The sequence below is a fragment of the Branchiostoma floridae genome, chromosome 11 (assembly GCF_000003815.2).
Source record: "Branchiostoma floridae strain S238N-H82 chromosome 11, Bfl_VNyyK, whole genome shotgun sequence".
In the NCBI taxonomy this organism is placed as follows: domain Eukaryota; kingdom Metazoa; phylum Chordata; class Leptocardii; order Amphioxiformes; family Branchiostomatidae; genus Branchiostoma; species Branchiostoma floridae.
Window position 1 is genome coordinate 16,341,505 of NC_049989.1, and position 27,725 is coordinate 16,369,229.

Here is a 27,725-nt window from a genome sequence, read left to right on the forward strand (position 1 = left end):
ATTGCTTTGCACAGTGTAACAGTTGGTGTTTGGCTCCAAGCCCATACGTCCTGGTTTTGAGTCTTGTAGGATGCCGGACGTTGTGCCCTTGGGAAAAACACAAATTTCCTCACGTCACCTAGCTTGAGTACCTAGCTTTGGTTAGGGACGTCCCATGGATAGGACTCTAGATAGATATCTGTGTTTGAGGAGAGACATGACTGGAGTATATTCAAGAGCTCACCACACTCATGAACTTATTATTTCAAAGATATGATGAATGTAGACCTTTTTTTTTTACATTTATTGATTAGACTGAAATGAATTTGACTTCACTGCACCTCTTTGTGATGGTGAAAATGTAAGAGAAGATAAGTTTCATATCTAAACTGTACTGTGACTATGAATCTACTAAGGTTGCTGAAGATGTGACTCGTGTGCCTACAGCTCTGCAAGCCCCTCGCCAGAGAGAAAGTCCAAGTCGTCAAAGTTCAGCAAGTCTGGCAGTGGGAGCCCCAGGAAGCACAAGGGAGGGAAGCCCAGCCGCAGCCCCCCCTCCCGCTCCCCCAGCCCCCCCACGCAGCAGAGTCCCCCCCACAGGCTGACTCATGAGAGGAACGGCAGACAGGTATGACAACTGAACTCCATACACCAAGGGACAGTTATGGATCCACTAATGAGCAGTTGCCAAAAGATTTTCCTCAAACAGACTGCTTAGATTCTACCATGATGAGTAAAATAACATGTTTTTGTGACCTTCTTGCATCATTGTTTTGCCATTTCTGATTTCTCTTAAAAGATACTTTTCAAAATACAATGTACCTCAGCTACATTCACCAGTACACTCATGGTGGTTTTAAGCACGCGGTAGCACCATGAAGCAGCCACCGCAAAAACGGCAAAGATTAAAATACTGCAAAAGTTTCTGCATTTACAGTATTTTGGTCGTTTTAAGTCTTCTATGATCATGAAATGTTTCAGGCGGAGTCCCCCATTGCACAGCGCCCTCGTGCTTCAGACGCCAGGCGTTACCAGTCCCCGCCTCAAAAGGACAACAGAAGCTTTCGCTCGCCACCGCAGGCGGCAGACAGGGGTCACAGCTCCGGACAACGTCCTTCCAGCCGCGACGGAAGGACTGCAAGGTCAAGGTCATCGTCACACTCCGACTCTGAGAGGTCAAGAGGATCGGTGTCTCCACCCAAGGAGAAAAGAGCAAGGTAGAAGATAAAGGATTATTAGTTTGTCCATATCCTTGTATGGGGCAACACAAGGATAAAAATCAGTTTTTAGTAGATCTTTTCATCATTCTAATTTTCTTATGGCAACATTGTTTTACACTAAGCATGGAAAAGCTGTACAGTTTTTCTAACTTCCTCCCTACTACAGGTCATCCACCACTAACTCATTCACCAAATTGCTTGCTGTGCAAGTCAAAAGAATTCTTGAACTAAATCCCTATCAATGCTTAACGCACTTATATTGGCCCCGTTACAGTAAAACTCGATAGCGTATCCTGTCTACTTACTGTGTTTGTTTATCTCTTAATAATCTATTCTTACTTCATGCCATTAACAAGGAAACTAATGAATGAAAGAAAGTCATCAGGTACGAACTTTTGAGTTTTCTTTACGTTCCCTTCCATCTCGTCCTAGTTTTGTTGTCTGTTGTTTTTACTGGTCTAGCAGAGTGAGTCTAGGGACTGAGTTTGCCACTCTTTCTTCCTTTCGCACTGCAGCGACATTTGTTAACGTGATTTTGCCGAGTCAGATAAACGTAATCTTGATGTTGATCGCCTACTACAGGATGTCTCGGGAGGAGTCGCCAAAGAAGCAACAGGAGATGCGACGGTCTCGGAGCTATTCCCGATCGCCCGCCGCTCGCAGCCGCTCTCGGAGCTACTCCCGTTCTCCCTCTCGCTCGCCCTCCCCTGCGCCGGCACGGAAATCTCGCAGCTACTCCCGGTCCAAGAGCCCCTCCCCACCAGCACAGAGGAGGTATGATTGATAGTTTTTGTTTGTTCGTTCATTCGTTTAGTCAGTACCTATTAGCACATAGGGCAATAAGTTCCTTATACCCCGGTCACATTTGGCGAAAATTGATCGGAGGCCGATTCAGCGGCAATTGCCCGAGCCTTGCTTATAATAATAACTTTGTTGCACAACAATTGCACAAGGTACAAAGTATGGCTTATATGTGACAGGGCCGGTTTTCGGGTGAGAAATACGCGCAAACTTTGACCTTAAATTTGGCTGATCTTCCATCGATACACACAAATATCGTGGATAATGTGACAGGGGTATTACTGTTCCTGCAGAAGGGTGTACTTTTACAGAGAAGGGTTGCCAGTCCTTCCCCTTTAACATGCTGGAGGCACCTGCTCAAACACAGGACCTCCATTTTATGTCCCTTCTGAAAGACGACTGCAGCCCCAACTGAGATCCAGATGTGAACCGGGTTCTTCATCTTCGTCTTCGTTACCCTCTAAAAACCCCACTGGGGTGTCGTGGGGGGGTGGGGGTGGCGTGCGGATTAGGGCAAGGCAGCCAAACCGGCCTTAAAGGCCTCAACTGACGGGGCCTGGGCAGTGTGCCCCGGCAGTCTGTTCCACTCGACAACCATGCGAGGGAAAAAAGAAAATTTGAAACACTCAGTCTCTTTTAGCTGTGATTAACTGATATTTAAACATGTGACTCTCAGTCACCAACTGTTTGGAACCAAGAGCACAACTGTGAGGCTGCTACCAGTTGAGCTACAGGGACAGTCAAATTGATGGTTAACTTTAAGTATCCAACTTCTTTTGGAGACTTGAAGAGAAAAGGAAGTGACAGATGCAGTTGTAGTCCTTGGTGCTGATTTTGTTGCTGCTGAATTTTTGTGTTTGTTTTTTTTTACTATGCTTTCAACCTTTTTCTTCCATTTTTTTCTCATAAAGCAATTAATTTTTTTTGGACTGATTGTTTTTTTTGTTTTTTGTTTGAAATTTTTATTTATTTTTTATTCTTATGATCTGTTGACCAGGAGAAGACATAAATATTGCAGACAAAAGTACAGGTATAGGTTTTAATTTTTTTTCTTGCTTAATTTTTTTTCTTGCTTGATTCTTCATTGACACATTTTAAAAAGTTCTCAAAACAACTTCAGAATATATTGAGTGACAAGTTAGCATGGTAATTGGAAAACAACCATCTTGGAAAGCAATCATCTGGTGTTTAATTTATGATGCAAATTCCTCTCCTTAACAAATAGTTATTGGCGTACAAAATTAGATGTAGATACTAAAACCACATGAGAGACGAGAGCAAACAGAAACTTTGAACAGCAAATATTGTATTAACAAAATTTACCTAATATTTTGTCTACATAGGTCAGAGTTGCGGCTTGGGTAATTGTATATCAAATGTATTGATAGAAAATGTCTGACAATCCTATAATTATGAAAGTGTGTTGAAGTCCCAAAGTAACCAGTAACAGGTCCATTAGTCCAATTGTTCCGGACAAGTGAAAGTGCTGATCGCCCAAGCGCATGTCCTACACCACTTGCCCGATCTGGCTAGTAAGATTTTTCCATGAATGAGATTTTGATATACTTGCTAGTTTTACTGTCATAGCATCAAGCTTTGGTCAACACAGAAAAATAGAGCCAATTATTTAATAAATTCCATTGCTGGAAGTGAAAATACATAGAAATGTGATTCAAATTTTTGGGCAAGTGAAAAGTTTGTCTCGGCAAGTAAATCTTCTATGTACTTGCCCAATAGGACAAGTAATTTTTGTAAAACTTGTCCAACCCAAAGTAACACACACAACTCTGTTGTTCCAGGCGAGATTCCCGGTCCCTGAGCTACTCTCCTGTGGGCAGGATAAGCAGGGACGTCTCCCCGGCCAGGCGCAGTCCCAGCTACAGCCCCAGGAGGTACGATCAAAACTTTAATCTCTGAAACAATCCAGAGCAAGATAGAGTGAGGCAAGAAATCTCCAAGTCACAAAAATTGTTTTATGCCGACTAGCAGTCAAAACCATTATTTATTTATTGAAAATGACAACAAGTCATTACACTGGGCCAGCCTAGGCAGTCTATTCAAGCTGATGACGGCTGACCCACAAAGATACAACAAACAAATCTAAATTACACATATGTACATAATAGGCCACATAGGCTACGTAAGCTATGAGGAGCAGATGGAAGGTGCTGTAAATCGGTTTGTTGATGTTAAAAATGAATGCAGAGCGTCTGAGAGTTTTTGGTTTGTAGCAGAGTTTTGACCTGGAGAACCATTAAGGAGGACTCCGGTTGAGAGAGACTGGCCGACAAGTTGGAGCACTGAAGAAGCTAGGGTTTGCCGTGCAGCCGTGTGCAGAGGACAGTGAAGTAGAAAGTGTGCAACCGTCTCGGACGTAGCACCACAAGCACAGCTCCGGGTTGTGATGTTGAACTTAGCCAACGTAGAGTTGAGCTGACACCAGCCAAGACGTAGTCTGGTAGTAAGGATGTTGCTCTGGCGATTTCCAAGTCTACGAAACTTCTGGTGTTGACGGGAAGACAGCATGTGATCTCTGCACTTCTTTTTGAACTGGTTGTAAGATGTGGCTTCCTTTACTTCCCTGGGAAGACTATTCCAGAGTCGTGTGCTGTAGGGGACAAAACTGTTCTTGTACGTGGTGGTTCGGCAGTACGGGACTTGTAGATGTGTGTCGTTCCGAAGACGAAGGTGTAGTCGCCGTCGGCTCTCTCTGGTAGTAGGGACTAGTGGCTGGAGATGGGCTGGTACGGAGCCTGTCACTAGTTTTTGCATGGTAAGTAGTCTGTTGTAGTCTCTTCTGGTTGCGAGACTGTCCCACTCTAGTTCTTCTAGTAGTTTGTCATGAGGGGTACGTGCCATCGCTCCTGAGACGAGGCGTCCAGCATGGTACTGTACCCTCTCCATGGTCTTGCTCGCAGTAACGCTAATGTTGCTAAAGAGGATGGATGCGTACTCTAATTTCGTGCGTACAAGAGTGTTATAGGCAAGCTCCAAGGCTTCTCGGGACAGTTTGCGCTGTAGTTTGCTCAGGAGCCCGAGAACCTTTTTCGACTTACTGGAAACGGTTTCAGCATGTTCTTTCCACCGGAGTGTATAGTGCATGGTGACGCCTAGGTGAGTGTAGGAAGTCACCTGTTCGAGGATTTGACCGGCTAGGTAGATGGGGGGTAGTTGGACCTTGCTTTGGTAAGCCTTTATACACATAACTTTGCACTTATCAGGGTGTAGTTCGAGCCCCCAGTCGGAAAACCAATCGGAAACAAGACAAAGATCGGCATTAGTTGTGCTGGCAACTTCCTCGGCTGTATGTCCGGAGTTGTATTCTTGTTAGACTGGAGAAAGAAAAGATTTGGCGGAGTGCATGTTGAACCTAGTAGAGAATGAACAGATCCTATAAGCCTGCATTTACACTTTCGGGGCTTACTAATGACGAGAGCAAAGTAGAGATTATACCAAGTTTACCGTCAATCGTACAGAGGCAGCTAGCCCTGCAGGATACTAAAACGTCAAATACCAAGCAGATTTCTTTGTTGCGAATGAACTATTGCTTTGAGTGTCGTCCTTTCACAAACTAAATCAGGTCCAACTTCCAAGTTCAGGTTTGGACCTGGACCTAAATTAGACCTGGACCTGAATTTTCTGTACTGGTACCCACTCCTAGAGCTGTTTCAGATGTAGTCAGTTAAGTCAGATCTTGTCTTGGAGTTGTCTTGTCACACGAGTGATGATGTTGATTATCATGTGACAATAGACAGGCTTGAAATATTGACGTCCCCTGTTCGTGAATAAAGTGCTGCATTGTCTCACAGATATGGATTGCCTCCCTCACACACACTGGAAATCACTAAACATGACCCATTTTTGCTCTCCAGGGTTAGTAGAGGATCTCCTTAAGCCAGGCTAATGCTGAATCTTGACAGACAGTAAGCATGACCCAAATTTTCCTCTTTTGGATCAGCAGAAGATCTTCTTAAGGTATGCTAATGCTGACAGACACTAAACATGACCCATTTTCCCTCTCCATGATCAGTAGAAGATCTCCATCAGGCATGCTAATTCTGATACTTGACAGACATGAAACATGACCCATTTTTTCCTCCCCAGAGTCAGAAGAAGATTTCTTTCAGGCATGCTACTGGTAGTACTGAATCTTGACTGACACTAAACATGACCCAGTTTTCCTCTCCAGGAACAGTAGAAAATCTCCATCATGCTGAATCTTGACTAACACGAAACATGACCCATTTTTCCCCCCAGGGTCAGTAGAAGATCTCCATCAGGCAGTGGCAGCAGTAGGAGCAGGAGCCACAGTGCCAGCAGGAGCCGCAGCCATGCTACTGGCAGTACTGAATCTGGACTGACACTAAACATGACCCATTTTTTCCTCCCCAGGGTCAGCAGAAGGTCTCCATCAGGCAGTGGCAGCAGTAGGAGCAGGAGCAGGAGCCACAGTGCCAGCAGAAGCCGCAGCCCCAGCGCCCCGCCCAGACACTCCAAGAGCCACAGCCGCAGCTACAGCAACTCCCCGGCCAGGGTGAGGGGTCGCTCCCGTAGCTACTCCCCGATCATCCCTCGCCGGCGCAACAGGGACTCGCCCAGTCACCTGGAGCCTCGCCGAATCACCAGGTAACGTTGAGGTTATCGTTATCTGCTTGTGCCCCCGTGTTGGTAACAGTGTGTCTTACAGCAAGGACATGAAGCTGGCTGCAAGAATGACATGACAGGTCCTGATGCAGACTGTTCATGATAAATACAGTCTGTATATCTGGATTTGTCTGTCATCAAATATATGGACTTCAGTCAGCTGTAGAGCAGCAAAAATTTCAGATGAAGTCTTCCAGTTCGATAAACTTACATTATGTTTTTTTTTCGTGGTTTTGATTTTTTATTTATTTTTTTTGATTTACGAGAACTTTTTCCCATGCTTGCTCCACTCCGACAAACCATAGTGCCGTTGTATTACCTTTCCGGATTCTTGCTGGCTTGTGAGTGATGTATTTTTCTTGTGTCCGTATAGTTAAAGTTTCCTTGATGTTATTTTTTATTTCTTTGTGTTGTTATTCTTTTTCACCTTAAAACTAAGAAAATTTGTAAGGAAATTCTACAAAGTAGTTTTTTCCCATAGTTTTTTATGTTGTTATTCTTTTTCACCTTAAAACTAAGAAAATTTGTAAGAAAATTCTACAATGTAGTTTTGTCCCAAAAACATTTTTGTTTATAAGGAAAGAAATTTTTGTCACTTCCTTAGTTTTGTTTTGTGTTTGTTTGGCATTTGGCTGCATGCATTGTAGTGATTTGTGTTTGCTTTCTTTCTTCTTCCCTCGTCCCCACCGAATGTAGATCCCCCGACCGTAGGCAGCGCCACGTTGAACGGATCAGGAACCCACCCCCAAGTCCCCCACGCGAGCGGGATTCCGGTAGCCGTCGTGTTTACCATGACGGAAACCGTTCCCCTCGCTATCGGGGCCGAAATCGTCGTTCCCGTTCACGCTCCAGAGATGACGACCGGCGTCGGCGCCGCTGAGTTTGTGAGCATTGTTTGGCAGTAGGGTTGAGACTAGATAGAAGACTGTGTATCAAGAAAACTTCCTGAAACACAAAAAATACTTTATTACAAAACATTAATTCTTCCCTTATATTTGCTAAAAGTCTGTCATCCTTTCATTGGAAAAATGTGCTCTCCGTTACGTTGTGTTTCATCGTTCAAAGGAGAAATTTTCTCTTAATGTAACAGTTGTAAATCAAATGCCAGTTATCATGTTAAAAATTCCACTTTACCCTTTATGAAAAAAACAAGCTTTACATAGCAAACACTTTTGGATTTACTCAAATTTTTGGCTGACTTTGTCAGTCCTCTTTGTGAAATGTCTTCTACAGCTTCTTGGGCGTGATGTTTAAGACACATATTATTGTTTACCCTTTATTATTTTAAAAGCTAATTCAGAAACCCAGTTTATAATATACTTTGCCTCCTCATGCCAATGTGCAAGATGATTTCCCTCTTGCATTTTCCCAATGGAATATTTTTGATGCACAGTCTTATAAAAGTTAGGTGTGGATTCCAACAGCTGCCCTTGCCCAAATAACCACTAACCAAGTGATTACTCCAACAGTCGGTGATTGACATCTGTCACTTTCTCTGCTTAAACCAATCAAACTATGCATATATTTCACCAGACCTGAACACATATTGCAATCAACACAACATATCCTACCATTCTGATTATTCAAATTTGCCTGCTGTGATTGGTCAGTGGAGAGTTGGCAGGCTGAAGTGATTGGTTCATGAAAATCACATGGCCAATCATGATTGGTTGATGCCAGTTGTCTTTCCTGTCAGGATTGGTCACTAATTCATCAACTTGATGCAAAATACAAGCTTTATGGTGATTGGTTTATCCATCAGTTGAGAACTCATGATTGGACAATACAGATCATGTGACCCACCCTGAAGTGTGCAATAGGTTACAAGATTCAATTATAATAAGCCTCAAAGAGATTATAGTGAAAATTACCCTTACTTGATACCTAAAAGGAGACGACTTTCCCAATGTACAAATGTAAGGTCTGGTGAAATACTTACTTTCAGGTTTTTATAATCCATCTTGCCTCACAGCCATGATTATCAGCTTCTGTCTACAAATAGTCATTTGTGTGCAACCTGCTTTGCATCTTGTTGTGTGGTGTGGCACTGGTTTGCACCTAACAGGCTTAGTGTGGCCTTTGCTGTCCACAGTAGCCAGAGTTAGTGCCTGTAATTCTGACGTAACAATCTGCTGACACTGTTCACCCTTCACTGCTTGAAATCTTTTGACACCATTTGAGAGTAACGTCAAGCCTAGTTCACCTTTATCTGTGGGGTATCCTATATCTGTTGGTTAACAGCGTATTAAGCATCAATGGACAGTGGTTCCAAATTGCAATAATTTCAAAATATTACAGTTTGAAACCACTATAGATATCCTTAAAAACTCTTTGCTTTTTTAAAAAACAAATAACGGATATAGGTAACCCCATGGATAAAGGTGAACTGGCATTACAGATTGTCTCTAACCTGTTGTTTATCCTCTCTGCACTTGAATTGCTTGTTAAAGTTCTGCTCTGTGAATGGAACACTGGGTTTCTTTAACCTTAATCTAACTCTCCAGTGTACCAGTAAAATTCTGATGCCATGTGCACTAATGTGTTTAAGGTTCACTTCACTTTCAGACCTTTTCTTGTTGCCACTAATTATGTTGGAAAACACATACAGCAGAAAGTTTACAAATGTATAGAAATGGTACTATAGTCTTTCTATGACTAGAACATTACATGAATTCTGAACAAACTTTTTTTTAAACTCCGTCAAGTATTTCCAAAATTTTGAGACATTCCGGAAACACTCTTCATAGTCTGCCAAACAGGAAGACACAGATACTTTCTGAAGCTAATATCATTGCTTCCAAAATTATGTTTTGAGCTTTACCATAACAGTATATCGTGTTGTTGTTTTTAATCAGACCAGCCCTCTCACAACGATCACTTCTCTTCCTTATTACAGCGCGCGAAAGAGACCGGTGCCGTACTACCGACCCAGCCCTCCCAGTTCGTACTACGACAGCGACAGTAGTTACTACAGCCACAGCTCCCGATCCAGAAGTAGAAGCTATAGTTACTCCCGTAGTCGCAGCAGAAGTCGCAGCTACCGAGACTCCCACAGCCGCAGCAATAGTTACCGCAGTTACTCCCGCAGTCGCAGTAGAAGTAGAAGCTACAGTTACAGCAGTAGAGAAAGCTATAGAAGATGATCCTGCTTTCTTCTTTATAGTTTCTACCTTGGAGTTAGACCTTTCTGGTTGTAACCCTACCAAAGGAAGGGTTGTTGCCACATGGCTAACTCTTTAGGTGGATACGTAGGTCTTGGTCATATACCAGTGTTTTCTTTGGGGAAGGGCAGTTCTTTGGCTGGTAAAAGTATATAAGTAGGAAAACTACTCTTTGGTGCTTCAAAAGAAGATAATTGTCAGGTGGTGCTCATATTTTATTATTTGCTTTCCTTTGGTCAATAAATATTGAAAATGATTTTTAAAATTGTGGCAAAAAATCACTGTTTTTTTTTGGCATATAATACAAATAATTGGGGGTTTAATATGAGTAAACATTCATAGTTAATGAGAAAATGGTGTTCATTGAGTCTGTACATTGACTTTCTTTGAAAACTATTTGATGCAAAATTTTGCGTATTCAGGACATCCCTATACAGGCTAGCACTGGTATATGCACAAGTATTTAGGATGTTATATAGTAACAAGTAATATATGTATCATTTCATATTTTCTTGAAGAAAGATGCCTGCATCTTGATAGAAGAATGTATCAACAAGTCACAAAAGTGGCACGTGTGTGAGGACTCCTAGCTGTTTATGTCTGAACTGCATCAAATGTATACCTGAGTTGTATGTTGAAAGCAGTTACTGTACTACCTGCAAAATTTCATGTCAGTTAATGAATCATACTCACTTAAGACTGTGGGTCTCTTAACTTCAAGAAACCTGTACTTAATATTGAAGACATCTATTGCTACGTACTGCTCTGGAGTAGTGTTGTCTACATGGTCACTCTTTGAAATAATGAACATGTACATAGTGGCTTGAGTACTTGACTGTAGTTGCTTGTATACATAGGCTAGGCAAGTCCAAGTTCAAGTAGAGGGGTGGAAAGTTTCCTTACAAAATCAGATTCTTTTGATTTAATCGGAAAACTTGGCCTCTAGCGTCATTAAGACGTAAAAAATCATCAACTTTTGGCAAGAATTGTATGTAAAAAAGTGGTATATTCCACCCCTTGCTAGACTGCTATTATGCCAACTGTGTTGGCCATCCTGACACCCCCTACTGGGAAGTGGTGCAGTCTGAACATGATCTTTTTACAAAGTAGATAAAATTGGTTCCAACAAGCTGTACATGTATGTATGGTTAGGGCATGGTATTTGGGATGGTCGGCAAACTTGCTGGTTAGATTAGTCCACTAACTTCGTTAATGTATTCTTTTAATGAATGACAAAACAGCCTGGGAGGGCTTAGGTACAATTTTTTCATGTTTATGTCTTTAGTAATTTTTTTTCTAATGTAATAATTTGTAAAATGCTGCAGCATGTGTTCCTTATCATGAACTATGGTGTGTGTTAACAAAGGAAATGAAGGACAAATTTAAATTACAGATTTTTACAAAATGGACAGATACTGGCTTTGTCTTTCCCTCAACATAGAATCTTTTGGAAGACTTAAAGAACAAATGTCACAATGGGAACAAGCTTTATATGTAGTGTTCACTGGATGGATGTTCATCTCTTCCTCTGTAGTTCAGATAGCAATGGTTTGGGGTTATAGCCTAGTAGTAGAGGACTGAATAGAGATTTTTTAAACTTTTCAATTCATCTAAATGTATCTCTTCAAAAGTTTCATTCAATACACTCACTCTAAAGTATGTTCCTACTATATGCTTCAAGTGTTATGGCAGTAAGTGTTGTGTATTAGAATGCACATCAAAGTTACTGTAAATGCAGAAACTTTCGCGGTGGTTTAATGTTCGCTGCTTTCGCGGTGGCCGCTTCAAGTAGCCATGGCGACTTAAAACCATGGCGAACATTTTTTGTAAGAGACTACTGTCAATTTAAACCACCGTGAAAAGTACTTTTTCCCGGTACTGCAAAATTAAATCCCTGCGAACTTAAATGCTTTTACAGTACTATTCTTGAGCTTCAACTTTCCGGCAATAAGCATGGAAGGCTGTACCGTTGACATTGACATTGGCAGTGAGATTCCTGTTTTCACTTGGCACATATTGATAGTAATCTGCAAACAGGATTATGTACAGGCCCAAGCAAATCTGGAAGTGTTGTATTACTGAAGACTTTCCAAAACTTGAACAATTAAAGTCGCTGAATTGTGGGCGCATCGCCTTTCCATAGTCCTGTTTTAAAAGTTCCTGTTTCTCTAATAGATGTTGTATAGGAAGTTGTGATCCACTGTGATAAACAATCTGCCCCTTACATCCTAATTATTTGATACAACTGTAAATGATGTACTATCCATACGTTTCGACACAGTAAACTCTGACAAGGATCTTTCTTTTGGTGTAGCAATGTATGCTTGGTTAAAGAATTTTGTTACACTGGTGATGATTGGCTAATTTGTGTGAACTTCCCACTTGTGCACACTCATTAACCAATCAGCCAAGCTGTTACAGTATGTGTACAACATGCATCCAGTACAGTTCATCCTATCAGTGTTACTCAATCGTCCTATAGTACCAGATACCACAACACACTCAGACAACCAGGTCATTGTAGTAATACTGTTCTTCTTAGATATCAATGAAATTTTCTTGGATAGTGAAAATGTAACAATATTGACTTGTTCCAACCTAGCAGTACATTTTTAGTGTGGTCAATATTGAAGGTTGGACTCTTTCCCGTTGGATGCAAAAGTTCCTATATTAGACCAATGATGCGTTTCTCCATTTAACAATGACCGAATTAGAATTGGACTTTTACACAAATTCTTCATAATCGTGTGTTAAATATAATTATGATGATAGCTGTGACATCCCAACATACAGACTTGGTGTGATTATATTTTCTTCATGCTCCTAACAATAATAATCATGATGACCTTTATGTAATACCATTTTGTTCGGACTTTTGCTGATGGTAGAATTAAGTTCCTTGTTAGTATTTTTTTAGTGTTGCCAGGTACTCTTGTCCTACCTTGTATCCAGCTGTACAGGTCACAATGAAATAAAACTCTGTCCAGAATATATGCTGGTCATGTGCTTTTTGGCTTCTGTGGTAACGCTAGTTCACCTTTGTCCGCGGGTTAACCTATATCCGTTATTTTTAAAAACTGTATTTAGGAATATCCTGTCGACGGAAAGTGGTTTCAAAGTGCCATGTTTTGAACATATTGCCAATTGAAAACCACTGTCCGTCGGCTTGATATTCCTAAAAACTCTTACCGAGTGGATCCGGATGAAGGTGAACTAGCGTTAAAGCTTTCTACAACATAAATGCAGAACATTTTTTATTGTAGATGGGCACACAAGGTGTCCACAGTAGACAGCGGTTATCATCTGTATCAAAGCATGAAGGTAAATACAACAATGTTGAATTGTTTCATAGCACTTTAATGTATGCTCACATTCAAGGTTGGATAACACGGAATAAAGTACTCCTGCTAGATGAACGCAATATGCACAGTCCTGTACTTGGTGCTGAACATCGAAACACGGTAAAACCTGTCCTTGGTGCTGAACACGTAAACACGGTAACAATAGCCCTGTCCTTGGTGCTGAACATCATAACACGGTAACACCAGTCCTGTCCTTGGTGCTGAACATCATAACACGGTAACACCAGTCCTGTCCTTGGTGCTGAACATCATAACACGGTAACACCAGTCCTGTCCGTGGTGCTGAACATCATAACACGGTAACACCAGTCCTTTCCTTGGTGCTGAACATCTATACACGATAACACCTGTCCTTGGTGCTGAACATCTAAACACGGTAAAACCAGTCCTGTCCTTGGTACCGGTGCTGAACATCTAAACACGGTAACACCAGCCCTGTCCTTGGTGCTGAACATCTAAACATGGTAACACCAGTCCTGTCCTTGGTGCTGAACATCTAAACACGGTAACACCAGTCCTGCCATTGATGCTGAACACCTAAACACGGTACCACCAGTCCTGTCCTTGGTGCTGAACATCTAAACACGGTACCACCAGTCCTGTCCTTGGTGCTGAACATCTAAACATAGTAATACCAGTCCTGTCCTTGGTGCTGAACATCTAAACACGGTAACACCAGTCCTGCCATTGATGCTGAACACCTAAACACGGTACCACCAGTCCTGTCCTTGGTGCTGAACATCTAAACACGGTAAAACCAGTCCTGCCATTGATGCTGAACACCTAAACACGGTACCAGCAGTCCTGTCCTTGGTGCTGAACATCTAAACACGGTACCACCAGTCCTGTCCTTGGTGCTGAACACCTAAACACGGTAACACCAGCCCTGTCCTTGGTGCTGAACATCTAAACACGGTACCACCAGTCCTGTCCTTGGTGCTGAACATCTAAACATAGTAATACCAGTCCTGTCCTTGGTGCTGAACATCTAAACACGGTAACACCAGTCCTGCCATTGATGCTGAACATCTAAACACGGTACCACCAGTCCTGTCCTTGGTGCTGAACATCTAAACACGGTACCACCAGTCCTGTCCTTGGTGCTGAACACCTTAACACGGTAACACCAGCCCTGTCCTTGGTGCTGAACATCTAAACATGGTAACACCAGTGCTGTCCTTGGTGCTGAACACCTAAACACGGTAACACCAGCCCTGTCCTTGGTGCTGAACATCTAAACATGGTAACACCAGTCCTGTCCTTGGTGCTGAACATATCAACACGGTAACACCAGTCCTGTCCTTGGTGCTGAACATATCAACACGGTACCACCAGTCCTGTCCTTGGTGCTGAACATCTAAACATGGTAACACAAGTCCTGTCCGTGGTGCTGAACATCATAACACGGTAACGCCAGTCCTGTCCTTGGTGCTGAACATCATAACACGGTAACGCCAGTCCTGTCCTTGGTGCTGAACATCATAACACGGTAACGCCAGTCCTGTCCTTGGTGCTGAACATCTATTTACAGGCACCTTAACTTGCCATCGTGTGCTTCATAAGTAGCATATTTCTTATAAAAAGAATAAGCACAACAGACAGATAAAAGTTACCATTTTTAGAACTTTTGATTCATTTGTTTCTCATAGAAAAGAGCACAATGGACAGATAAAGTTGCAGTTTTTAGCACTGAATCAACAATTTTGCTGTACAATAGCATAGCGTGCCCACCTTCAATCACTTTCAATCACTTATAAATTTTTTAAATCGAAATCTACTGTAATGTGCTAGTCACCTTTGTGGTTATTTTGAAAATATTAGTTCTAATATACGACAGGCATTACTGCAGTAATATAATATTGCCAACTACAATAAGATCTTGGGTAAACATTCTCCAATTAATACAAAAGCATGTTCACAAAACATTTAGTACTACTACTATAAACACAATTAAAAGAAAATAAAAATATTGCTTGATATAAGCCGTTATAGTCATCTCAATCAAGACAAGTAGTAAATCTTAGTGTGGCGTCGTGTGTGGCGTAACTGGCAGAGCATTCGGCTCGGAATTTAGAGGTCCCGAGTTCGATACTCACAGGTGACTGCAGTTGCTTTTGTGTTTGTGTTCATCAATTGTAGCCTTAAACTATCTCCGATCCGTCTGATCATGGCTACTGGCTTACACCAACAGTTACTGGCAACAACATCTGTGCTGTTTGGTGGCGGATCCATCATATTCTGAGTTTGACCTTGGTCTATTGAAATATTTTTACATTCTGTACACGGGATTAGTCTCAAAGACAGCCGGATCTGTGGTGTATATCACGTCTTCATCATCCAAAGGCAAGTTAGCCTGATTCTGTACCTCTCCTGTCATATCATTTCTACACGTGTACGCAGTGTTTATCTCCATGTCAGCTGGCTCTGGTGTGTATATCAGATGTCTATCATCCATCATTTCATCAGCGTTAGCCTGACTCTGGTCCTGTTCTGTCTGAACATTCTTACATTTGTATATAGGATTAGAATCAAAGACAGCTTTCTCTGTGGTATATACTTGATTGCTAGTACCCAACAATTCTTCATGATCACTGATAGCTTGAGATTGGTCCTGACCTGTCTGATCATGCCCAATGGTCCCTGAAAGACCCGGGGTGTTCGTGTTGGATTCAGAGATGGCCTGAGACTGGCCGTTCTCTGCCTGATCCTGCCCAGAGGTCACGGTAAGAGCCGTAGTGTTATTGTTAGATTGAGGATTGATATGCCTTTTCTGACCATGTTGCTTGTCTATATCTTCATACTTGTGATCATGATCACAGACCACTGCAGTAGTTGTGATGTTGACCAACGATTTATTATGGTCAGTGATGGCCTGAGACTGACCATGAACTGACTGACCATGTTCGTTGTCTATATCTTCATACTTGTGATCATGATCATGAACCACTGCAGTAGTTGTGGCCTTTGAGTTGGCCAACGATTTACCATGATCAATGATGGCATGAGACTGGTCCTGCCCTGCAGCTGTCTGACTATGCTGATTGTCTATATCTTCATACTTGTGATCATGACCATGAACCACTGCAGTAGTTGTAGTGTTTGAGTTGGCCAACGATTTACCATGATCAATGATGGCATGAGACTGGTCCTGCCCTGCAGCTGTCTGACTATGCTGATTGTCTATATCTTCATACTTGTGATCATGACCATGAACCACTGCAGTAGTTGTGGCCTTTGAGTTGGCCAACGATTTACCATGATCAATGATGGCATGAGACTGGTCCTGCCCTGCAGCTGTCTGACTATGCTGATTGTCTATATCTTCATACTTGTGATCATGACCATGAACCACTGCAGTAGTTGTAGTGTTTGAGTTGGCCAACGATTTACCATGATCAATGATGGCATGAGACTGGTCCTGCCCTGCAGCTGTCTGACTATGCCGATTGTCTAGATCTTCATACTTGTGATCATGATCATAGACCACTGAATCTTTAGAGGTTTGGTACCGACTTGGTAGCGTTTCCAAATCTTTGTAGAGAGGATTTGACTGTAAAGTCCGAAGATTTGTATCATCCGAAACATCTTTAGGATGTTTACCTAAAGGAGAATTCTTGGTCCTCCTCTTGCACCTGATTGTGATTATAATTGTACCAATCAGGACAATGCCAGCAATGAATGAACCAATGACAGAGGCAATGAGAACAGGTACAGGAACACTTTGATCAAATTCATGGAAACGGTTGATTTCCGGTTTAGATGAATCATCGGGTACTATAGTGAATGACGTGCCTTCAGGTCGAGCTGTTGTGGCAGAATTTTTTAGGAAGTACCAGTTGTAGGGAGACTTGTGGATAGTGGTACGACTGTTGCAACTGTTGCCACTTTCCAATCGGCGACCAACTGTTGACATGTTGGTTGTTGATACCACTTTACAGATCAGGTCTTTAGGGTTGATGTCTTTCAGATTCTGTCCAGAGAACACGGCAGGCTGGTAACATGTTATTTGGTTTTCAAACAAATGCGAGCCATTCATTGTATTCCTGACGGGAACCATCTTACAGTTACACTTCCAGGGGTTGTTATCAATCTGCACATGAGGAATAGATGCCAACATTCCATATACTGACAATGGAAGGGCAAATATCTCATTTGACTGCAAATACAAATGTTCGAGTTTAGAGAGATTTGAGAATGCTTTGAGCGGAATCTCCGTTAAGTTGTTGGAATCGAGGTGCAGATATTTTAGCTGGGGTAGATTTGAGACTGCGTTATGATGAATTTTAGTTATCTGGTTGGATTTTAGGTTCAAGCATTCGAGCCGTAGTAGAGTTGAAAATGCTCTTGGCTGAATCTGAATGATGTTGTTGACGTTCAGCAACAGTGTGTGTAGCTGGGGGAAATCTGAAAATATACCTGGCTGAACGTGTGTTATTTTATTGTCGTTTAGGGCTAACTTTGTGAGCCTTGGTAGACTTTTAAATGCGCCAGGGTGAATGATATGTATTTTGTTGTGGTTAAGGTACAGCTCTGCGAGGTTCTGTATGTTTGAAAAGACACCGGGATGGATGTCAGTTATTTGGTTGTCGTTTATGTATAACTTTGTGAGTTGTGGAAGATTTGAGATTGCGCCTTGTCGAATGTCGGTTATTCTGTTGCAGCATAGAAACAAATTTGTGAGCTTTGGGAGATTTGAAAATTGACCAGACTGAATGTCAGTTATTTGATTCTGATCCACGCGCAACTCTGTCAGACCTGGTAAATTTGAGAATGCACCAGCCTAGGGCTGGGTACCGGTACAGAGAATTCAGGTCCAGGTCCGGTTCAGGTCCAGAGGATCAGGTCCAGGTCCGGACCTGAACCTGGACCTGATTCAGTATGACTCATACCAATGGTGCATTTCACTACAAAGAAATCTGTTTGGTGAAGTATTAGACTCACACTGGCGTTTTAAAATCCTACAACGCTAACTGCACCTGTACGATTGACTGTAAACCTTGGTAGAAATTACTATAAACTATACTCTACTTCACTCTTGTCATTTTCTTCCAACTGCAAGCGCCAAAACGTGTGAATGCCTGATCAAATAATATGTTAATTTTCTAATCGGTCCAACATCCGGTCCACCTAACTTTTTCAGGTCCGGTTTTTCCGGACCGGTCCAATAAGAAAAACCGGTTTTGTACCGGTACGCTGTACCGATACCCAGCCCTACACCAGCCTGAATGTTAGTTATTTCATTGTAGTTTAAATGCACTACTGCGAGCTTTGGTACTGTTGAAAATATATCAGCCTGAATGTTTGTTATCTTGTTGCAGTTCAGGTACAACTCGACGAGATCGGGTCGATTTGAGAATGTACCAGACTCAATGTTAATGAACCCTTTGAAGCCTAGGCATAAAATGGTAACGGGTCTATGCATCGGCAATTTATACGGCCGTGCAGATGCAATCATATCAAAGTTCAAGACGGGTTTTGGTCGGTTCTGAAGATTAAGATGAATGTTGAGGGCCATCCAGTTGCCCTGTGGGTGATTTACATCCATTCACATAGCGAGCTTCTGTAGGCATGTTAGTCTCCTTCACGATATAATGAGAAGGAAAATCAGCATGTGTTGCAGCTTGTTTTCCATGTTGTCCTGACAACAAAAAATTACATTACTAAGTAGTAGAACTAGTAATTGAATAAATGATAATTCCTAACCATTCTTTAAGCAGTTATATCAATATTAATGAATGTTTAAAACCTGCATTGTGTCAATTATGGATGTGAAACATGGCACATGAAGTCAAGCCAAGAAAAGAAGCTAGATGTCTTCGACAACAAATGCCTAAAGAAGATACTAGGCATCAGATGGGATGACTTCATACCCAGCACTGAAGTAAGAGCTAGGACCAGCCAAAAACCAGTGTCTATGACACTTCGAAAGCGACGTTTGAGCTGGTTGGGCCATGTCATGAGACTTCCATCAGACAGACTGGCAAACCAAGTTATGCACTGGGCACCACGGGGTAAGAGACGTAGAGGTCGCCCTAAGGTGAATTACAGGCACACCATCGAGAGGGACCTCCAAGCAGCTAACATCAACTGGAAGGGTGTAAGGAGGATAGCTGCCGACAGAGCTTACTGCTGGCCCAACCTGACTGCCTCGTGTGTCGGACGACACGGGAGCCCCTAAGTCTAAGTAAGTAAGTCAATTTGACTTTAAGAGGTCAAGCATACCTTACATTTCTTAATGGAATGGAGTCAAAGGTTTCGAAGAAAAGAAGCTCCATGGTCTCCTCTTACGTCCGTAAAACTCTGCATTCCTTTGAATATGTAGGTCAGGCCATTTCTTAGTTAGGAGTGAATGTTGTCAAATGCAAGTTTTCCGTCCAGTCCAAGCCATCTTTCATTTCGACCTCCAATACAACAAGAGCTAGGAGACCTCATATCTCCATTGGTTATGTAAATGACTTTCACATCTGCATAATTTATGCTTGGTTAGGTACACCTTTAGCTGACTTACACAGGTCACAATGTTGACAATCCAACCATTTACTATATGTACTTGGATAGATTTGGAAACTTTTACATTAGTTATGCAAATTGGTGAAGTATTTGCAAAATTGGGATCTGTTAATCTTCCACCTGCCACAAACTACATTATGTTACGTGTATTTGAGCCCTATAATAGAAAACACTGTAAATGTAGATTTTCCTCATTATTCTTCAAATTAAGTCCAAATTTGCATAATTCTCACTTCACTATATACATCTCTGCCAAAGAAACCTGCATGCTAGATATCATGGAAAGCCATCTTTCCTATGTTCCGTTATGCTTCTTTGAAAATCTTGACAAAAATGCCCCTGCAGTTCCAGAGCAAGCTGCTAGGGCTCCCAAACATACATCACTTTTTCCTTACATCACAAGCTATCTCCCACCAAAAAATCAAGATCATAGCATGGCCAGGTCAAAAAATACGAAAAATCGAATTTCTGCTGCAGTACCAAGGTCGAACGCACACCAGGACGCCCCAAATCGACCTTGACCTTCGCCTTCCCAACTCCTACTCACATACCAAATATCATTACAATCCATCGAGAGGTTCTAGAGCTATGGTTACCACAAATATACGGACACACTCACATACACACAGACACACCATAAACTATACCTAAATTTTCAATAGTGGTAACTATACCTCCATTTTTCATGGAGGTCTCTAAGCCGAGAGGACCCCATGGTACTCGTTCGATTACTTGTACGATGTCTGCGCTTTTGGAGTTTCACGCTTGTGAAGTGCACGGTGTTGGAATACACTCATGCCCAAAGTACCTTATGGCCTGGTACTGGTCTGTCGTCTACAGGCGTGAAGTCCACACCCTTGGATTTCACACATGGAAGGCCCCGGCAGTGAAATACAACTAAGACGAGAGGACCCCCCACCCCCCGGTCCGGCGTCGTATTGGTGTAGTTGAGTACAACTAAGCCGAGAAAACCCTTATAGCTCGGCCTGGACCGCAAACTAGACATTAGTCCGTCTACTGTCACAAAATCCACGCTTTTCAAGGTCACGCTTAAAAAGCCTACGACAGTGGAATACTTAGCCAAGAGGACACCTAACGCTCGGTCTGGTACTGGTCCATCTACGGGCACGAAGGCAACGCTTTTGGAGTTCACGCTTGAAAAGGTCACGGCAGTAGAATACAATTAAGCTGACAGGATCCTCATTACTAGGTCTAGTACTAGCCTGTCTACTGTCACAAATTCCACGCTTTTGAAGTTCACGCCTGACAAGTTGACGGCAGTGGAATACAACTAAGCCGAGAGGACCCTCATTACTATGCCTGGTACTGGTCCGTCTACAGTTACAAATTCCATGCTTTTGAAATTCACGCCTGAAAAGGTCACGGCAGTGGAATACAACTAAGCAGAGAGGACCCCAATTACTCGGCCTGGTACTGATCCGTATACAGTCACAAATTCCACGCTTTTGAAGTTCACGCCTAAAAGTTTACGGTAGTGGAATACAACTAAGCAGAGGACCCCAATTACCCGGCCTGGTACAGGTCCGTATACAGTCACAAATTCCACGCTTTTGGAGTTCACGCCTAGAAGTTGACGGCAGTGGAATACAACTAAGCTGAGAGGACCCTCATAACTAGGCCTAGTACTAGTACTAGTCCGTCTACAGTCACAAATTCCACGCTTTTGAATTCACGCCTGAAAAGGTCACGGCAGTGGAATACAACTAAGCCGAGAGGATCACAATGGAAGAGCTTGGTACTGGTCCATCTACAGGCAGAAATCCGATGCTCTTTGAGTTCAAAACGGAAAAGTCCACGGCAGAACTAAGCCGAGAGGAAACCCATGGCTTGGATTGAGACTGGCCCCCACGAGTCGACGCTTTGGAAGTTCACGCTTAAAAAGTCCACGGCAGTGGAATATTACTGCGCCAAGAGGACCCCCATGACTCGGTCTGGTACTGGTCCGTCTACATTAACGAAGTCTACCCTTTTGAAGTTCACCAGCCGTAGATTTCCGAATCGACCGTTACGGTCCGGAGATCTTCGGAGCTAAGCGGGGTCTTCAGGAACAATTCGAGCAAACCATCGAACGCGCTCTAGCTAGTTCCTTGTAGTCAGAATGTTGGATAAAATGGCGTTTAACTCAAGCAGCGGTGGGAAGTGTGCATGTTTCAAGACGTCCTCACGGCACAACGAATTCGTATCCATACATGGTGAATATTGCCGCGCAATGTAATAGGGAGTATTCATTACATTATAAAGAAAAAGAATTACTAAAAACAGTGACTTTATGTTTTACATTATGCTTTGGTAGCTGTGCAGTAACAGGGTGTGGCAAACAGTTCTTATTCATTATGTTTTCATGACTATTTACAATGATGTTAATTGTCTGAAGGTAGATGTTTGAATGCAGACACTTCAGCATGTTGTTTACTCCAGATTCTGCAAAAGCTCTCAAATCATTCAAACGGGTAAATTAGCAAGAACTATCGTTAACGATATCTTAACATACTTTATTCTAAATCGAATCTGTCGGATACGTGCTTCGCGAAGCTTCGATAGCTGAGCAGTAACAGGGCGTGGCAAACAGTTTTTATTTATGATGTTTTTTCTGCTTATTTACAGTGATCTTAATTGTCTGAAGGTAGATGTTTAAATGCCGACAATCTAGCATGTTGTTAACTCCTGTTGTACTGTTGTACAGAATGTTCAAAACCTCTCAAATCTTTCATACGGGGAAATTAGCAAGAACTAGGGCTGGGTTTTTCTCATTTGACCGGTCCAGAAAAACCGGACCTGAAAAAACTAGGTGGACCGGATGTTGGAACTATTACGAAATTAACAGATTATTTGATCAGGCATTCACACTCTTTGGCGCTTGCAAGTGGAAGAAAATAACAAGAGTGAAGTAGAGTAGAATTCATAGTCATTTCTACCAAGTTTTGCAGTCAATTGTACAGGTGCAGTTAGCGTTGTAGGATTTTAAAACGCCAGTGTTAGTATAATACTCCACCAAACAGATTTTTTGTAGTTAGACCACAGAAAATAAATTTTATGGATGACATCCTCTGCAGACTGCAAAAATAGTGCGATAGCGCGAAAAAAAAACAAGATAGGTGAAAAAAACAACAAGATGGCTACATTTTCAAAAATAGGCACCATAATGTTGTTATTAATGTTGTAACTAGAATTAAAGGGACATAACATGGTATTAGAGCCAACAAGGCATTCATTCCTGTTTTCAAGACATGTACTGGTGTGGTAAAAGTGACACTAGTGTGGTAGACTGGCACACCAACAAAGTTGGTAACCACACTCATGGCTTCCATATTGGTGTCACTTTTACAACAATCCAATAAGTTTAATTATTGCAACTACAGTCCTGGGTACCTCGCAAGTGTCACTTCTACAAGTACAATTACCCGGTATTAGGCTACAACAGAACATATTTGGTACCTCATTTTGGTACTTTATAATCATGTTGACAATCCATGCAGAAGAAAAAAGTTCTTTTTTTTTTTCTAAAATCAGGCAAAAATTAATGCGCGCGCTGATGTCATCCATAAAACTTACTTGCTGTGGTCTTAAATGGACAATTGGTATGAGTCATACTGAATCAGGTCCAGGTTCAGGTCCGGACCTGGACCTGATCCTCTGGACCTGAACCGGACCTGGACCTGGATATTCTGTACAGGTGTGACAGCGATCTCGCCCCCCCCCCCCCGTGATCTCGCCCCCCGGGGGCGAAATCACTAGCGATCTCGCCCTCCCCGGCTAGTTATCTCGCCCCCTATCTCGCCCCCCTTTAGCGATTTCGCCCCCCCCCCAAAAACGGGTTTACATAACATTTTAGAAGTTGATTGGTATATATCACAAAATGCATTTTAAATTTCAGAATGATATAAGTACACGAGTCTGATACATAACTCCATCCATAGTATAAATATTAACGTAATTACATGATGATAAGACAGTTGAAGTTGTTTCGGACAAGAAGGGTTGGGTCCCTGTATTCCCATTATTGCATATACTTGAGTCTCGACATAAGATTTATTTCATTGTATTCACCTGTTCTCAAGTAACCTATATGTATAAATCTCCAATATGAAGCCTCTACTATGAATTGACCAGAAAAAAAGTATGAAATGTCTTTATCAGTTATGTAGATAAGGTATTCACTAGAATATCGCACATTTGTTATATGCACCTAGCCTATGGGTATCTTCACCTCCAATATGACTGTTTTTCTAGTATTTAGAAACTCTATCAGGTGTTTTACCCGTGTTTCTTAAGACTGGTACTTTACCAGTGTTTTTGTAGCATTTCGCAACAGGTATATGAAGTCGCGCGTAGTTAGCGTTTATAATAAGAAACTATTATTCACTTGTGTTTTTGTTAGTGCTTTGGAAATGTTTCGTGCACAAATAGAAAATACTGTGACAAATTAAAAACATGTAGCTGACTTATTCCGTACCGTAGATGGTGTTGATTTATACGTTCACGATAGCTCTGTCTTTTTCCTTAAAAAAGTGTCTTTTTCATTTCAATGGCTTATTTGCATCGAACCATATAGTATCGACTTTCGAGGTATAACATCTTCAGGTAAAGAGGTGCCATATAGGTGCCAGGTAACACACCATATACGTTACTCCCCAGGTGCAGCATAGTACCAGGTAGCGAGCCTAATATGTAGTTGCTCTTGAGAACCCTCCGAAAAGCAATGTCCTTAAGCCCCCTTTACAAATAAAAAATTTAGCTCGGCCGAGTTGTCGACGAGCTCCAAATGGACATTTTCGGCCGGAGTATGACCGGCGTTTGGGCGATTATGCGGGCCTCGACCGATTTTTAGCAGCTCGGCCGGCGTTTGCGGGGCACTTGCAGCTGCGCTTAATTTCATCGAGGCCTCGGCGGCGAGCGTTGAGCTCGGAGAGCTCGCCAATGGGTTGCCTGTAGCTCGACCGGAGCTTGTCCGAGCAATGGCCAAGACTTGCCCAATATTCGGGCGGCAACCCGACGGTTTTTGACTCTCTTTCTTTCGGTCGGAGTTTGCCCGAACTCTTCGGCCTCGCGCCAGACTCGTTCGGGCTTCCTGCAATAACCGGACGATATTCCGTCCGACTTTTAACTACTTTGGCGTGTTTTAGGCGAGCGTTGCGCTGGTGTCGCTGGGAGCTTGGGAGGGCTCCGGCAGAATTTTAACTGTCACCTAATCAATTTGACACCTGTGTTGAACACGTGCCTTTGTTGTTGGCTTTCCTCTTTAGTAAACAGTTTGTTCCGAAATATAAAATGAATAAAGACTACTGTATGAACTTTTCTAGAAAAAAGCTGCGTACCTTTTATAATGTAAGGCAATTGCTAGGTGGCGCTTATAGGGGCTGCCACACACGAAACCCGCTCCTTTAACTATGTGTGCAATACTCAAAGTTCTTATGATTTTAGTCTATGTATGTGGGAAGTTGTATGTATGAATGTTTCCGGCGACCGTGCAGAACCTTTCTGAGCAAGTTTGGACCCGATTTCTTCAAGTTTGGACCGTTTTTATATAACACTTGGACACCATCCCGGCTAACACAATGGCTTCCCGGTCACGAGCTGTTTTCCAGTACTCCTTGGATTACTTGTGGCGTTTGAAGAAGACATCTGCCCCGATCAGTCCTGAAATCAAGAACCAACTTCTCAACCTCGGACTCTGGAAACAAGGAAACAGACCAAGAGGGACGAAAGCTGGTAAGCATTTTATAAGAAGGATCCCTACAGTAACTGGGAATAGACCATTGAGATGCAAATATGGATCATTCAGTCCCGGCTTAAACCCGCTCCATCCACACATATGTAAAACAGTCGGAGAATTTCAACCTGTACTGGATGAAACGAACCCAGCGACATCAAGAAGACTACCTGCTGACCACGCCCCTACGCACATACCTAGAGCATACCAAAGCGCATTCCGATTGACAAACTGTCCCGTTGCTCTGCCCATCGACAACAGACTTTCTTGTACAGCTACAGCGGCGAGCGTCATGAACAGACCGAGACAGGTAGTACCGCTTCAACCATCTGCGAACATTCAGAACTCTAAAACTAAATCAGGTAGTCCACGCCAAATCAGTGTACCATCTGTAATGCTATGTAACGCTCGTTCTTTGGCAAACAAGTTGGATGAGTTTCATTCTGTGTTGTTAAGTGAAAATGTCCAGGTAGCTGCAGTGTCTGAAACCTGGTTTAGTAGTGACTCTCCCCCAGACTATTGGGCGGTAGATGGGTACAATGTATTTGTGAAATCTAGAGAAAACAGACGTGGTGGTGGTATCGCTCTGTATGTAAGTGATGAGATAGCTGCACAACAAATCACAACAATCATTGTCCCAGACGAACTGGAATGTATGTGGCTGATGTTACGACCAAAACGTTTACCTAGAAAGATTTCCTCTATCATCGTGTGTGTTGTATATTCACCGCCACAATCCTCTTGTGAAGACGCTTTAATGCAACACCTGTTAGATACGGTAGATGATCTAAGAACCAGATATGATAATGCAGGTTATTTGATAATGGGTGATTTTAACCATGTTGATGTGAGAGGGGTGTGCTCTGGCAATGGTCTACAACAGATTGTTAATGTTCCAACCCGATCCGAGGCTATTCTTGACCTCATTATCACAAACTTGAATGTTTTCTATCACCCGCCCACTGTAACCTCGCCCTTGGGGCGCAGCGATCACAGCATTGTTTTACTCCATCCCAAACACCAGGCTGTCGTGAACAAGACCACAAAGAGAAGGATACGACCAATGAAGGACTCTAACATCCGATCCTTCGGCCAGTGGATTACGACACACCATTGGGAAGAGGTGTTGAGCGTACAGGGAACACAAAGCAAAACCTTCGCTCTCTATGTAGCTTTAAATCAGGCAATAGAAACCTACTTTCCGTACAAGACCATCAGAGCCCACGTACAAGACAAGCCGTGGATGTCCCCGAAGATCAAGTCTGCGATCAAGTCCCGACAGCGTGCGTTTCAGGTACAGAACTGGATGGTATGGCGAGCACTCCGTAACAAGATCCAGACAGCGATTAAGAGAGCAAGAAAACTGTTCTACAGTACTAGAATTCAGAAGTTGAAAAGAGAAAACCCACGCGCTTGGTTCAAAGAACTGAAAGTTCTGACAGGCACTCAAAGAAAGGACATGATGGTACCAGTCGATGGTGTTGACCCAGAAAACAACCTCGACATCGCAAACATCATCAACACGAGGTTTTCAGACATCACAACGTCGCTCCCCCCTCTGGACCTGTCCAAACTCCCGGCATTCCTCCCTTCCCGCCCTCCTCCCACCGTACAACCGTGGGAGGTGTACCACAAACTGCTGAGAGTTAAGACGACAAAATCGCCGGGCCCAGATGGAATAACGGGCAAGTTGATACGAGAGTTTGCCTACGAAATATCTACACCCCTTACTGACATCTTCAACACTTCGCTGCGTGAGGGAGTAGTACCACAACAGTGGAAAGAAGCGGTCGTAGTGCCTCTGCCCAAGACCCGCCCACCCAGTATAGATCAACTCCGACCCGTTTCCCTGACCTCACTCCTCGCGAAGGTTTGTGAGGACTTCATCGTTTCCTGGGTTCTACAGGACATAAACATGTCTATATCAACTAGCCAGTTTGGATGTTTGAAGGGACGTTCAACCACTCATTGCCTAGTTAATCTGGCAAATCAACTGTACAGAACCGCGGATAAGCAGGGGACCTGCAGCACATGGGTTTTAACTGACTTCAGCAAGGCGTTTGACCTTGTTGACCACACAGTGACAATGAAGCATCTACTTGAGATCGGTGTTCGGCCGGAAGTAATTCCGTGGATCGCCAGCTTCCATGAAGGACGGACTCAGAGAACGAGATACCGGGGGGCGTTGTCCCACACAAAGCGTCTTACGTGTGGCTTGGCTCAAGGCACAAAGCTCGGACCAATTGTCTTCATAGCCCATGTTAACGAACTACCCAGCATTGTAGCTTCTCCGTCTTGGGCATTTGTAGACTATCTC

At 42.8% G+C, this 27,725-nt stretch overlaps 1 protein-coding gene across 7 annotated transcripts in view; it reads left to right on the forward strand.

The window, feature by feature from the left end:
- Nucleotides 1-12,796, forward strand: part of LOC118426496 (serine/arginine repetitive matrix protein 2-like) — a 155,702-nt gene extending 142,906 nt beyond the window's left edge. For 6 of the 7 annotated variants that reach the window (XM_035835938.1, XM_035835937.1, XM_035835940.1 and 3 more), the window contains 6 exons: nt 427-607; nt 961-1,196; nt 1,782-1,973; nt 3,800-3,892; nt 6,393-6,626; nt 9,541-12,796. In XM_035835938.1, coding sequence (XP_035691831.1) covers nt 427-607; nt 961-1,196; nt 1,782-1,973; nt 3,800-3,892; nt 6,393-6,626; nt 9,541-9,787 — 1,183 coding nt within the window. In that variant the 3' untranslated portion in view covers nt 9,788-12,796. Of the gene's footprint in view, nt 1-426; nt 608-960; nt 1,197-1,781; nt 1,974-3,799; nt 3,893-6,392; nt 6,627-7,340; nt 7,529-9,540 lie in introns of all 7 variants that reach the window. The other variant, XM_035835942.1, reaches the window with a different exon arrangement.
- The last annotated feature ends 14,929 nt before the right edge of the window (nt 12,797-27,725 follow it).